The sequence below is a fragment of the Talpa occidentalis genome, unplaced genomic scaffold (genome assembly GCF_014898055.3).
Source record: "Talpa occidentalis isolate TD23 unplaced genomic scaffold, MPIMG_talOcc4v2.1 talOcc4.10, whole genome shotgun sequence".
Classification (NCBI taxonomy): domain Eukaryota; kingdom Metazoa; phylum Chordata; class Mammalia; order Eulipotyphla; family Talpidae; genus Talpa; species Talpa occidentalis.
Window position 1 is genome coordinate 43,112,298 of NW_023600993.1, and position 16,137 is coordinate 43,128,434.

The window sequence follows — 16,137 nt, forward strand, 5'->3', positions numbered from 1 at the left end:
AGATTAAAATTTCATACCCTATTTAGTACAGGCCTAAGAAGCAATCTTGACCACTTGGAAATCTCTACCATCTTAAGACTGAGCTACACCAGTGTTAGAGACATAGCAGTCTTTGGTAACTGGCCATCTGTCAGCAGGTGAAAGGTAAGTGTCTTTGTCCAGCTTCAGTTCTATCTGAGAATAGTCTCTGCAAATACAATTCTCTCTGCATAGTTCATAATTGATGGGCATATTTTGTTCTAGAAAAGTATTTAAACTTCACCTTCACTGTATTTGCTTCTGAAGACTCATGCCCAAAAGGACAATCATATCTGTCTATAAACAATACCCCGTATCCTGTCCCCTTTCTGAGTAAGACAGTGCCGGGATGCAATTAATGTGCACCTGAGCATTCTTACAGTACCTGCCATACAGTGTGCCATTCATGATCCCTTATAGGAACCAAAGGACCTGCTGAGGTGCTTGTGTATTCCTCCAAGGACTACCGAAAATAGGTATGGGGTAGAAAAGTTTTACCATCATATCGCCATAACATTAGCCCTCAGTCCCATCTTGCTCTGCCACTATAGACCAGTCCAACAAACTTCCCCAACCCATCTTGTCCTGCATTCAGAAATATGAAAGTAAGAAACAAGTGCTTATCTGTATCATATAAAATCTTACACTCCAAAAGAGCAAATTGTGAATTTCTCTTCACAAGCTGGTATTATCTATACTTCTCTCTGAGAGCAGTGCCCATGCATGCTGCAGGTTCCGTAGCTCAGACAGCATCCAGTAAGGGAGCAGACATCAGTATCCTTTTGTTGAAATCATCCCACTTTGAGATACCTTCCACATGTGATTTCTAGGAGCAGTAGGAATAATCACTCCAGAAAAAGAGATGAAATAAATTCTCACTCTCTCCCCTCATCCAGTCTCCCCTTGCATAGTTTGGATCATGGGAGTGTGGTTCAACATGGTGGGTATGTTTCTGCTTCTTCTTTGTAAAGGGCACCCATCATGTTTGGTCATATTCCAGGACAACATGAGAAGTCCTACTGAACATCTGCGTCACTGGTGAATTTCAATTAAATTACTATAGTTGTGGCTCCAAGAAAAAAGAAAAAAGAAAAAAGCTTCTCAGGGTCATTTGAATAGAAAATACTAGATGACTGCATATGAAACAATCTAATATTTTATTGTAATTTCTGCAGTGGTTCAACATATCTTTAACAACTTTTGGTTAAATAAGGGAGTGAGTGGTATAATAAGTTATGATTAGTGGAAGATGGTGTACTATTAAAGCATTGGCACTTAACAGATAGTTCTTAGTTTCAACACATCTCTTTAACTGTAAATAAGTTTTGAAAATGAAAAGATCTTTTGGTAGCTATTTCAAAACCTATTAGAAAAGAGAAAAATTAGAAATCAGGAGAATTTCACTCCTCCTGGATTCATTTTACCTTGGAACAAATTATGCTGCCAGCCAAGCTATTCTATCTGACCCCAAGTTCACAGCACCAGAGAGGCAGGCTTAAACTTTACAGACTTTTAGCAGTCAGCAAGGTTAGCCCATTCTTAAATAATAATGATGATTATAACAAAGAACAAAACAGAGCCACTGAAGTGTCAAGAAAAAATGTAAAAGAAAAAAGTAGTGGGGAAAGTCAAAGACTCTAAAGAGTATAATGCCTCTGAACACCTAAAACAATGATGCATGAAGGATTTCTGCACACAGGAATGCAACCAGAGGTTGTAGAAGGAAGAGTGGAAGGAGAATCAAGAGTTCTGGGTGGAACTGACAGCAGAGTGGAGCTAGCAGGCTCATCCTCTCCATATATTCATAATTAAATTGCAGCAGAACAAAGTCAATAACCAGTGGAAGATAAACAGACAACTACGCCACATACCAAGAACAATGGTCCAGTGGAAGAGGGTAGAAAATAAATTAATTGAACTGTGTTTGTAGTGATAATGAAGCAGTACAATTTAGGGGAATATTGCCAACAAAAACATACATAAGTGGGGAGGTGGGGGAATGAAACTGGCTTCCAGAACAGATTGTGCATTATAGGAGAACTGCAGAAGTGGGGGGGGGGTGTAGAGTGATGATTATTCATTTGAACCTGTGGCTTCTTATATAGATCTGCCAGAACCTAGGTAAGGAGAATCAGATATCATCTTGTCTCCTAATAGGAGAAGCCTAAGGTTGTGTTATATAAAACAACTATCATCTCATCCTCCTGCTCAAGGCTCAAAGCCAAGACAAGTAGACGCTTTCACCAAACAGGGTTTAAGTACTTGAATCTTAACATCAGGAATAAGCACTCATGGTAAAGCTCTTTATTGTAAAAGCAAAGGGTACAAGTTCCAGCCAATGACCCTATCTCAACTATCATCAGTATCCAGTGCTTCATCTAGTGCTCAAATATAGCCTAGAGGTCAAGGTGGTTACAAGACTACACAAGACACTTAGGTTGAGATGTAGGCCTAGAGAAGGGAATCATTGTGCATCCTCATAACACAACACTGGTGTCCAACCACATTAGGAAGCTTGCATCCTTGATGCTTATTGGAGGTGACCCATAGGTGCCCTACTGCCTCCATTCCTTTTGATCAATTAACCATTGCTAATACCAGTTCTACTACCTGAACATGGGCAAAGGCAGCAATATGAAAGTTTACCCCTATTAAAATCTGTAAAATGTTGAAAATGAAGTCAAGAGATCATATCCCAAATGCTGGAGCAAAATCACTTTGAGAAAATAAGAACTACAGAACATGCCTGAAAATAAATTCAAGGGAACAGTTACAGTAATGCTGGTTGAATTAAAAAGAAATGGATACTGTACAATAGAAACATAAGAATGTGGAAAGATCCCATGCTGATGGATGGGGAGAATCGATATAATCAAAACGATAGGTCGATGTTAAGCAATATACAATATACATATATTCAATATAAATCAAAATAAATATATTCAATATAAAGCAGTAAAAATATGGTGTTGTCATAAAAAATAGACACATGAATGGATGGCATAGAATCAAAAACTCAGAAATAAATCTTTATCAATATTTTATAATACAGAAGCCAAGACAATACAATGGGAAAAGGAGAGTTTCTCTAACAATTAGTGCTGAGAAAACTTGTAAAAAAAAAGAAATGTTGGCTCACTCTCTTAACACCATGTATGAAAATAAATTCCAAGTGGATTAAAGATTTTGATATAAAACTTGCAACAGTAAAATATATAGATGGAAACATTGGTGATATATTTGATGACATCAATGAAAAAGACATTTCAGAGACTCAACCCCTATGGCAAGGGAAACAAAAGCAAAAAAATTAGCCATTGGGATTACCATGATATAAGTAGATTAAAAGACATTCTACTGAAAAAAAAAAAGACATTGTACTAAATGGGAGAAAAAAAATTACACATTAAATAACTGACAAAGGGTTTTGTAAAAACCATCATTCAACAACAGAAAATACATAACAACTTAAGTTAAAAAACCTACAATACCGGGGAGAGGAAGGATTACGGTCAAAATAAGGGGAGGGTGCAATTGTATGGGGAATATAACCAAAATGAAAATGCATACATTGTAAAAAATGAAAAATGATGTAAAAATTATATAAAATAAAATATTAAAAAACGCTACAATACCATTCAACAATAGAAAAACAATCCAATTTAAAAATGGGTTACAGACTGAGCAATCACCAAAGAATACATCCAGAAGGCTAATAAATACATGAAAAAAATGAATGCTTATTGTTTCCAATGAAAAAAATGTAGGTTAAAACCACAATGAAATATTATCTCACACCCATGAGATTTGCACATACTAAAAAGTCTCCCAACAAGTGCTGACTGGTGAGGACGTAGAGAAAGAGGAACCCCATTACAGTGTTGGTAGAAATGTAAATTGTAGAAATTGATGACTTATAGAGAACTTGTGGAAACCAATGACTGCATTTACCATAAAAAATTAAAACTAAAAATACTACATGACCAGCAATTCCACTTTTGGGCACCTAGCCAAAGAACATGAAGCCACCAATTTGAAAAACCGTGTACTACAATGTTTATCTCACATTGTTTATAACATGTATGACTTGGAAACAGCCTATCAGCCATTAATAGAAGATTGGATCAAGTAGATAAGGTATGTACACACTGTGGAATACTATTCAACCACAAGAAAAAAGCTAAATGCTTCCATTTACAGCAAAAATGGAGTTCAAAGGAATTTTGTATCAAAAATGACAAAGATAAATATTAGATATTTGCATAGGGGACAAATCAACAAAGTTAAATACTTACAAAAAATTAGCAGACATTAGTTAACAAAGTGAGGTTTCTGAGATTAAGAAGGAAAGGGAAAGAGAAGGGTAAAGGGGATATAAGGGATGGTGGTAGGAAAAAATATTTTTTAAATCTTTTTAAAGTGAGGATGACTAAAAATGTTATTTTAATTTAATTAATTTATTTAAAATATTTAACATATGATATTAAAAAGTTGTATATGTATACATATACTTCCTACCCTCTATTCCCCAACACACACAAACACATACACACACACAAACACACACACACACACAAAGGACAGACAGACAGAGAGAATATTGCCTCCTCCTGCTACAGTGAGGATTTTCCCTCATTTGGTATTAGGCAGTTCACTATGAGGAGAATGGTCACTTGAAGAAAAAAAAAATAGAATTCTGTTGTTTTTAATTAATTGTGAAATCTACCACTCCACTAGATTCAACAGTGTTGATGAACAAATATCAGGTTTGAGCTCAAGGATCTAATGACAGCTTCCTCCTGTAAGTCATCCTTTCTAAAACCAGAGCTATTACTGATATCATGTCTATTTGCAGATCCACTGCTGTTTTTTTAAAAAATATTGAAATATTTCTTTATTTATTGCCATCTGAGTGCTGTTTACTTCCCTCTACCTCCTCATTTGGGACTATTCGGATGTCCCAGCAAAGCAGAAATTAACAGTTTGATGCCTGGCATAGCAAAGAACTTCTAGGAACTACTCCTGCTTGGCACTGGTCAGCCCAAGCATCATACCAATTGCCACATATAAAAATAACTCCTCTGCCTAAGACCTATCTATGCACATCCTAACCACCAAATGTGGATACATCTAAGTCAAACCAAGACTCCTGAAGTATATTTAAAGCCTGCAGTGGAAATCCCAGGAAAATAATTTAGGTTATAAAACTAGTTCAGATATCTAGTATTATAAAGAGTTCTTAGGACAAGGCCAATTTAGGATTTGTGCCCAAACTTATTTGCAAATTTATAGCTATTTTTTCATTCAATTAGCTTGAGAAAGAAAATAGGAGCTAAGTAAATAAATTAGACAATTAATTTGCAATAAATATAAATTAATTATGCTAAGTATAAGAATTGAGCATACAGACATATTATGCATATATAATAAATAAGGAAAGCACACAGGCTCTATTAGCAAAAGAAACCCATCTTCACTTATTGTGTTGTAGAAAATCCATGTATATTCATTCAATTGAATTTAACAGTTTTGATATGTGTATGAAAATATAGGATAAACACTAACTGCCTACTGATGTTCTAACAAATCTATTTTCATTCCAATTGGAAATTAGAATATATTTTGCATTATTTGAGCTAATTACATGACATTTCTTATGAATAATGATGCATTATTCCATTCATTACTTCTAATTATGTTCTGTTACAAGTGCAAGGCTGGCAACACAATGACCAGCCTTTTCCTGTTCCTTATAATCTGATGACTTGCATGGAAAGCAGGTCAAAAATACACCCAGAATATAATGAACAGAGTTCGGTAATTGTTAGCCATGATGGTTGAAAATTATCTAAGGAAAGTTTCACTTAGAATTAAATAGAAATGGTGAATGACCTTCCATGTTACAGGATATTCATTTTTGTAATTAATGTGACAAATATTCCAAGTGTTATTTTAATACATATTATCATTCTACTATTTGTTAGAGATGGAAAGAATGTAATCCTAATACCATTCTTTCCCACACACACATCAGATTTATATCCCGTAGACAAGCAGATTGTAAAGCTATTCCTTTCTGGTTGTGAAAGCAATCCTCTGGCCATTGTGCAATTTTGACAGAAGGCAGGAATCTTCTACAACCCCCATAAAAAACCAGCTGGATTTTTTTCTTCTAAAGCATAACCATGGTCAACTAGACCATTTCATTCCATTCACAGCAGGACCTGAAACTAGAAGGTAAATTATATTATGGAAAAGATGTCAAGGTCAAGGCAAATCTGTTAAAACAAAATAATTAAACACAGGGATCAAATGAACCACAAGGCCAGTACATGAGCATCCTCACCAGTGAGCAGGCAGTGAGTAGCCAGGAAGAGAGAGTGCCAGCCAGAGTAGCCTGGATGAGGTCTAGAGGTCTACAATAAAGTATGTACTTCAGTCACACTATTTCATAGGTAAGTCATCTTTATATGAAGAGGCCACGTCAAAGTGGAGAACATACTTAGATTTTCTCCATCCAATTTTAAGTGTGCCTTGACACATACAAAGCATCTATTAATTCCTTCAGTGTCAGGTGCCAACAATTTCTCATTCTGTCTATAATTAAAATAAAGATGCCAGTTTTGACACCAATGACAAAAAATTAGTTTGGTAGAGCAAGAGTCTGGTGAGGCAGACTCCTCTTTCTTCCATGCTATTTATGACAGTTATTGTCAGGTGATCTTGCATGCATTCTCAGAATCCTCCTCAATCCTAGGAACTCACTATGAACTGAAAAGCTGGCATCTAAGATAAAATTGTTTTCTCTCTGTGAAGCAATTTTTAGATGACAATTCAAGATGGAAAACGGTCACACAGTTTTGTCTTGGAAAGGGAGTTGACAGAATTCTCTGTTGCAATTTCTACGCATTGAGGAAAAAATGTTGGTCAACTTAGAGAATGACATAAAAACACCCAAGAACTTCTTTTGTTATAACTGACCAGAGCTATTGTAAGCTGATTTCTAGTAGGTAGCAAAGCATTCTAATAACCCAAAGGCAAATGCCATTTGTATGGAAACATCTCCATAGACAAAGGGAAAACAAGTTCTAACTAAATAATCACTGCCACGTGCAGAACTTTTAAACACAGTAGTCTACCAAATAAGAAAATCTACTTGCCACATAACAACTCAGGAATAAGGACAGCACAATTGACTTTGAACATCTTTCCAAGTGTTATTTTTAAGCTGGCTAATATAAAACAGGCAAGTGTAGGGTGAAAAAAAAAAAAAAACACAAATATGCTTTGGGGAATTTTAAGAACAAAAAGCTATCTTCAATAATAAAGATTTAAAATAGTGCTTTTGCTCATTTTATTCACACAGGAAGGCTTAAAAAGAAACTCTTGAGAAATGAAAGATCATCAAATCACTAATAACTCCAGCTTCCTGAACAACTAAAGAAATTCACAAGATTACAACCTATACAGGAAATGACAAATATTTCTGATTGCTATGGAAAGACTAAAAGGGCACTGTTATCTATAGCATCTATTCTGTAAAAAGCCCTGATAAGTAATGAAGCTATTTTTATTACATTTTCATTCATTTCAGGAGTACGTAATTTGGCAATGGTCTAAAAATAGAGAAAACTTATCCAAAAATCAACTAACATAACTCACCACATCAACAAAAAGAAAAACCACATGATCATATCAATGAATGCTAAGAAAGTGTTTGATAAAGTTCAACATCCATTTATGAAGGTCTTTGAAAAACTTGAGATAAAAGAAACATATCAATAATAAAAGCCATATAGGAACATATCCCTTACAATCTGGGGTAAGGTAAGTTTTTATATTCAATGGCATTTTTTTAATCTTTAAATCTATTGAAGTTGAATCTTAAAGCACACTTTCCATTGTACCAAACTTTTGTTTCTGTCAGCATAAATGACCTTAAGTTACCTAGTCTAATTCTTCACAAATATACTTTATAAAGATGTTGTCAATGCATCATCATCATCATCATATTATTTCTTCCTGATAACTTTCTGTTTGTAATGCTCCTGTTTGAAAAAAATCTGCTGTTTATAAACTGTTGACAAATGATTTGTATAATATAGTAAGTCCAGCAAACAGGTTTGTCTCTGTCATTACACATTGCATCCAACCCATCCATAAATGTTACCATGTCCCCTTTGTGTTAGAGCTCCTGTATGTCATTCTGAATAGCAACCCAAAGATCAATACACTGTCTGCTGACAACAGGACATAACAAGTGAATAATTTTATTTACAATCAAAGCCCCAGTTCCCAAATGGAGTCCACTAATGTTCAAATTCATTTTTCATGCTCAACTCAGCACTCGAGTTAGAGTACAATGCAAGGGGCTGGGGTAGGGGAAAGTATTAACCATATTGGTTCAAACTTATTTAAGCCATGAACAATGACTGGGCTTCACAGACGTACAAGGATAAAACATTCACTGTAGAATGCTGAAGATGTAATCACTAAAATGCTTCGTCTGTTCACCAAGACTCTTTGGAAATCATTTTCCAATAATAAGAAATTAATGGATTAAAGACAATCTGACATATTTTTCTAGAGTGTCACACCACAGAGGCCAAAGCTTATTCAATTGACTTTAAACCCTGTTTGCAATGAACAGAGAACTACTTGCTTTAGGAAGGATAAGGAGGGACTGAAGTGGCTCTCTCAGATGAAACAAGTAGTGTTGCTTCAAAAGCATATCTTCAGCCCCTGATCTGACAGTTCCTTTCCTCCATGAAAGCTATAAGGAGGTCGGTGAGCAAAGTAAGAAAAAAGTAGTTGAGTGTTGAAGGGAGCAAATGTTAGAGAGGAAACAAGTTCAAAGATGACATTTACAAGATTCTCCTGAATGGCACATTCCACAAAGGCCACCTGAATGTTCTTTTTAAAAAGAAACAAAATATACAAACCATAATTTTCTATTTCACCTAAAAATGCCAATACACTTTCCTTAAATTCCAGACTTGTTGTATGGGGGAATATAAAAATAAAATTTAATATTTAAAAAAAAAAAACAAAACTATATTAAGCTAAATTGGAAATTTAATATTAATTAAAATATTACTATTACATAATATGGATGTTAATGTTATAATATACAGTTATTTGTATATTTGTATACAAATACGTAATATGCAAAATATTAATATTATAAAATATACATTCTAGCACATAAAAAAATAAAATTTCTCTGTTTTGAACAGAAAAAAAAAAATAAATTCCAGACTTGTCCATTCGCAAATAAATGTGCTAAAGAAAAAAATAAGAGTACTAAAGAATCTTTTCCCATCTCATTAATTCATTTACTACTTTTAGTTTTCACTCAGAAAACTCATAACACACAAATGTAAACTGAGTTATAAATGACAAAGCATGAAAGTTTGGAAAATATAGCCTGGATATGATACTGAAAATTTGGAATAAAATGGTGATAAAACTTGGCTTTCTGCATGAGGATACTGAAAGGCAGGATTTCAACAGACCCCAATTGCTCCATTCCATTAATTGAAACAATTCATATGCTCCTGGCATTTACAGTTTCACTTTAAATTCAGTCAACATAATACTTTGGGAGGCTAGGGAACCAAAAAAAGGTGTGTAAGAGCATGTTCTGTACCATTTCCCAGAAAGTAATGACTCAGCACCAAGACAATCGGGAATGCAGAGAGTTCTGATAGGAGGCAGGCTAGGATAAGCTTGGCAAGGTGCCTGGAACAGAATTGGCACTCAGTATAAATCGTTGAATGAATCAACACGTGAATAAAGAATTAAGTGTTACAAAAAGGATGGACTGTCCTCTTGATACAGGACAGGTATCAAAGCACTTTAGTCGAAAAGAAAAATAAAGGCTGGAAGGATCTCAAAGTAAAGAATGATAAAGGGAAATACAAGGCCTGTTTAGGAAAGATTTGGGAATGGGGGAGGTTGAGTCAAAATAATGAAAACCTCCTTAAATTATGCACAGAGTTTGGATTTAGACAGGAACTGGGGCAGCAGGGGTGGGGGGATGGGGGTGGCAGGGGAAGATTTGTGATTTATTAGCACAGAAACAAGAGACTGTTTCAACCAGAGCTGTGATTTAGAATGAAGTGTAGGCTGGATTAGAGAAATCTAGACACAGAGAGGGTGAAAAAAATTAGATGAACTTCACCAAAGGGTTGGACTAAGGCAGGCAGAATATAACACTGGGGGAAGATGAAAGCCCACTGCAGACATCTCACCATTTATTTTGTGAAATGTTAATGGGAAGAACTATCCACAGCTTCAATTCCCAAATCACAGAACAAAAGATTAATGTTTTCTGCAAGCAAATGAGTAACATATTAAGATTCTTCTCACATTTGTAACCTAACAGAATTTACAAAGGCAAAGTAAAATAAAACATTACAAAATTATCACATAAAAGAATTGTCCGAATCCATTATCTACTGCCCCTGATTCCACTTTAAGTACTGTAGCTATGAAACAGCCTGACAGAATATACAGGTCATAAAAATATTCCAGTTTTCACTAGTCCCCTCCTCAGAAATGTTCAAGTTATTCTTGCAACTTTCCAAATAAATTAAGGTTTGTTCATTTTTATAAAATGTTACCCATTTCTTCAGCATTTACTCAACTTACCAGGACCCAATTTCAAAATGGCAATTCCAGTACCATTTGAAACAAAGTATTCACTAATAGCTCACTATTGAGTATAGACATTTTCCTGGAAGCAACTTTTCTCGAATGAAGGACCCAGGTGTTACACATCAGAATTTCGGAGCTGGTTAAGAAAGCCAGGAACAATCAAATGTTTTGCTATCAGGGTACAAGTTAAAAAATTACAAAGCAACCTTAATTACATCATTAACCATTAAAAAGGCAGTGCATCTCTCTGAAATCACATTTTCTCAGTCCAAGGCATTAAAGTGTGTTCATCTAAATTTATACATTCACCCCAGGTTCTCTCAGTTCTTTGGTAGAAGTCAATTAAAGCTGCGACTCAAAGAGAAATGACATTTAAACCATATTCTTTTGACACCTGAACTCACAGACATTTTGCTTAAAGAAAAATCCTCAAAGGAAAAGTACAACTACAAACCTAAAGCAAATCAAAATGAAAAAATAAAATGCATCAATTATTTCAAGAACTTCAAGATCTTTTAGAACTCTATATAAAATTGGTATACAATTTACATTTTTCTATTTTATAGGAACTTTTGAAATTATTGCAGTAGTTTTTTGACTTTATTGCAATAAACAGAAAAATATAATATGTGACATTGAATATTTACACTTTAGATTTATTGCTATAAATTAAAAACTTAAATATTGTCAAAATTATATAATAGTTTTATAATGTTCATTAGTTTTGTGAATTTATAAAATTTATTCAATTAAAATTTGCATTCAAGGAATTTGGTGGTGTATCATAAAATCACAATTATCTTTTTTTTTCACAATTATCTTTTAATGTGTGTTTTTCTTATTTGTATTTTTCCAATGAACAATGGTTACATGGCCAATAAAGAAGATTATTCATGAAGTTCTCAAGCACTATGAAAAACTCCACTGGAAAAAATAACATAACTTACTCTGAAAAAAATTACTGGCATATTTGTAGATTTGTAGTATTACTGAGAAATTTATTTCAAAGTAAAATTATGCCTCAATGTGGAAAATTATTATTACTTTCAAACAGGAAATTTTATACTTTGTTACCCTCAGCATAGTAAACTAAGTTGTGGGGGGAAGAAGAAACTCTGAAGAGTCAGTACAAAATTCTTAACACATAGTCATTTTTGACAACATAACAAAACTCTCCAGAGCTTCCACTCCTTTCTGCTACTCCTACTACATAGCATAAAGCTCCTGTTGAAGCGAATAGGAAAAAAGAGCAGATGGTCAGAGAGAAATAAAACAACTCTACCGCCAACCACATAGGACCATGATCTAGAAGCTGACATGTTTTCCAAGATAAAATGATATTTTAGACCCTAACATGATAAAATGAATTGTAAGTATATTTATGTGAATGAAGTTAATTAAAACCCACAGCTTGGATGATCTCCAAGAAAGAAAGAAATCAAGTCACTTTCAAATACTCAGATAATACCTAACTTCCACATGACAAAAGTGCATATAATCTCTACCTTACTATTAAAATTCACAATGGGTAACTGAAAACAAAGTACCTGCAATATTCATTGGACCTATTTTAGAAACGCACATTTATTTACACAGATACAATAGTAAAAAGGTCAAGCAAATATTCACCTCTGAAGCCACAGTTGCTAAGCAACTCTTTTCAGAAGTTCTGCAACATTGATCAAGCATATTACTGGTGCCACCAACTGGATTCAGAATAAATATAATATCTTACCTGGTTTCTCCAAAGGGGAAGAAGTGGATTCCTTGCTTACCTTTTTCGACAGACAATAGTGGAAGCCAATCATGAATTCATTGGTCTGTTAGGTTGAGATGGATTTTATTTTTCCTCTTGTGGGGAAAAAAAAGGATACGTCCCGGTACCACAGGCTTCCTGTTCACAAGGGCAAAGGACAGCTCTGTTTTGAGAAATACCACAGAGGGCTTGATGAGATGTTGACCGAATCTGAATGACATCTTCTCACAGTGGAAGTCTGAAAAAGAAGACAATTTAGAAATAGTCTTAATTTATAAAATTCAGATAAGGAATGAGAGCACAAACTGCAAGAAGAAAAAAAAAAGCAAATTCCATTACTACAAATTCTTAATTGAAGCTGTTCCCCATTTAATGTCCACTAGTTACTGTGAGTAATTAAGTGTTCCTAAATATTCTACCCTCTCTACCAGCCTTGACTTGATTAGATTTAGTGTTTTTAAGAGAAGTTTGCAAGTGGAGATCAAAACAGCCTTTTTATATCCCTCAGCACTTTAGGAGGCAATCTTAAACCAAATCCCCCAGACCTGTCAGGTACTTTTACTAATCTATTTTATCATGCTTGCTAAACTGAATTTTTTTTAAAAGATTGACTATAAACCTTCCAATTCTTAAATGCTTTTCTCAAATATATATTTGTTTATATAAAAGCAATTTAGAAAAAGTACAAACAGGATGAAAGAGCCTTGACTACAGTTACAAAAATATGAGATTTCCCAGAGAACTATTATATCAATGTTTCCAAAATTAAAGAGAATAAAATTGAGAAAAAGAAGGAAGAGGCAAAATAAGAGTTCAACATGGGAACAATGTGTCACTGTTGAAGAGCCCGGATGAAGCAAGGTATGTGAAATGTCTTTTTTCCTCTCTTTTGGGGAAAGCCACTGAGGTGGGTTAAAGTGAGATTTGGTAGAGGCATCTAGGATGAACCAAATCCACCCAGAATCAATGAATACTTTATGTCAGTGTGAGGGCTATACAAGGCAAAGTTACATCTAAATGATTAAGACACAGCGTCCTTGGAAAACCACTTTATTTTTCTAATCAGGGACCATCCCACCGCAAAACCACTGAAAATAGATCATGAGAAAACATAAATAGGATTATGAAAAGGATAATGGGAAATGGTTGGCTACATTATAAAGCATACCAATAAATGCAGAATTATTTACTGATGCTAATGTTCTCAATGACCCCCCAAAATACAGAGCAGTATGCAAATGCCTTCTATTAAAGAAGCACCCCACTATCAAATACTTAACACATTCCAGCTAATGTGAAAGGTCTATCTCGATGATACAAACACTGATTTTTAGAATATTTACAATTATGTCATAAAATGAATTATTAGTAAGAATATAAAAAACCAAAAGGAATATTAAAAAATCAAAACCCAGTGGTTCTCAGAGTTATGTCCCCTGTGCCAGCAGCATCAACAGCACAAGGAACTTATAAATGCAAATTCACCTCCTATTGCAGATCTACTACTGAACAGAAACTCAGGGAAAAGGGTCCAGCAATATCAGCATGAGCTGCCCGGGTGATTCAGAACCATAGATCAAACCCAGGTATACTTTCCTACTGGAATCTCTGCCAAATAGCTGGCTAGCCGATGCTTGAATATACCTATTGTGGGAAATTCACTATCCATTAGTGCTAAGACAATTAAATTCTACAATTTTATATTTATTCTTTTCATACCAAATCCATCTATTTGTCATGGATTTATGCTTGGGGCTATATAACAAGTATTATTCAAGTGTCAGTGCTTCAGATATTTGGAGTTAACCTTTATTCATTTTCTCCAGTTTTTCTAAACACGACAATTCATTTCAATTATTCTATAAGCAGCAGATTCAAGTTCCCTGCAGCTATCTGTGGCTTTTTGCCTGGCCAGCATCAACTTTTTGTAGTTCTGACCATATCACCTTGAATTTTCTATGAGTAATACCCCCACTGTAGTCCATATGAATGGCTATTCCTACTGCCTGGTTCTAGGGATGGGACAGTGAACTAGGTATCCTTAGACTACTGTCACATAATTGGTTTAGGAGTGGACAGAGGAGAAAAATGAGCCATTGACAGGTAAGAATAGCCATGGACTACTTTCTGCAGAGTTGCCAAACTAGTGGGACATGAACCTGGAATAGCAAGAGGTTGCACTTAGAAGAATCTCCCAGATGTTAGACTCAATACTAAGGCCAACAGAGCCAAGATACAGAGACCCAAAAATAACATCGAGTACTTGAATCTAACAATGATGTAAGGAATAATGTCCCTAGAGTTTGTTTCTGCTTAAGGATTATCCTTAATTGTTCATAATTATCTTAAGCATAGGTTCTAGTTGGTGAGCTACTATTATGCATTTATGAAATGCTCTTCCTTTGATTCTCATTGTTCTTCTTATTCATTTTCCCCTTCATCTTCTTTTTTTAACTTTTTAAAGATTTATTTCATTTATTTATGCATACAAGAGCTGGGGTGCAGGCCAGAGGTACAGGGGAGGTGGGGTGAGAGGATTCACTAGAGACAAAGTGGGGAGCAGAACAGGCAGATTGACTGAAATACACTGCTGAGGGGAGCAGCAGGCGAGACAGGAGAGGTCTGCTGCACCATATGGGTCAGCTCCCTGGCTAGGGATCGAACTCATGCTGTAGTGGCTGCCCAAAGCTTCATAGTGCTGAGAATTAACCCCTTGTGCCACCAGGGAGGCCTTCCCCTTCATCTTCTATGCCCATTCTTATTTCTGTCTCCCCTACCATAGACTTCAATTTTCCATTGCCCATGTAGTAGTTAGAATCTTCATTGCATGTTTGTTTATAACTATGTCAAAAATATATGGGATTTCTCTATATTACTATTAATTTTTTTAAAGATTGATTTATTTATTTATACAAGCACTGGTTACAGTCAGAAGTGCAGGAGGGTGAGAGAATTCACAGAGCCAGAGCGAGAGCAGAACAGGGAGAAGGACCGAGGTACACTGCTGAGGGGAGCAGCAGGCAGCAGGAGAGGTCTGCACGCCATGTGGGACCCACACCCAGTGGCCGTGGATGGAACCAGTGCTGCAGAGGCTTCGGGCAGCTTCGCAGCCCAGTGCTCAAATGCTGCACCACCAGGGAGGCCCATTGTCACCAACCTTTTATCACAGGTAAAACTGTGGTGATTATCCTTACGTACATTTTCCCGGATATCTATGCTAAAGTTCCATTATTGAGTTTCAGATTATATATACTTAGATTTTGTTCAATATATGTACCAATTTGCATTGCCAGAAGAAAAACATGCAGATTTCTATTTTCCCACATCCTCATCAGCACTTCATAGTATCTGACTTCATAGTTCTTCCTATTGTAGGTAAAACAGATATCTGTAAATTTGAATTTGCTTATGTCCAATGTTCGATGTGACACGTGTGTATGTGCATGTATATGGTTTCCTCCTCCTATGAATAGCCAATTCATTCTTTGTCTTCTTATATCAGTTTCTTCCCAACCTTTTCAGATTTTCCAGAGTCTCTTGGATATTGTAAATATTGATCTTTGTCCAATTATATTTCCACCCTCAGTTGATTTTTCTATCATACCTTCCATTCAACATAAAGTATTCATGATGTATTTATCAGTATTTGCAAATTGCCCTCTGTGAATCTATAAAACAAATTCTTCTCTACCATAAGGTTAAAA

At 35.2% G+C, this 16,137-nt stretch overlaps 1 protein-coding gene across 11 annotated transcripts in view; it reads right to left on the reverse strand.

Annotated features, from left to right (window-relative positions):
• FHIT (fragile histidine triad diadenosine triphosphatase) overlaps nt 1–16,137 on the reverse strand; it is a 1,313,834-nt gene that overhangs the window by 717,493 nt on the left and 580,204 nt on the right. For all 11 annotated transcript variants that reach the window (XM_054695155.1, XM_054695163.1, XM_054695138.1 and 8 more), the window contains one exon: nt 12,552–12,671. In XM_054695155.1, coding sequence (XP_054551130.1) covers nt 12,552–12,654 — 103 coding nt within the window. In that variant the 5' untranslated portion in view covers nt 12,655–12,671. The remainder of the gene's footprint in view (nt 1–12,551; nt 12,672–16,137) is intronic.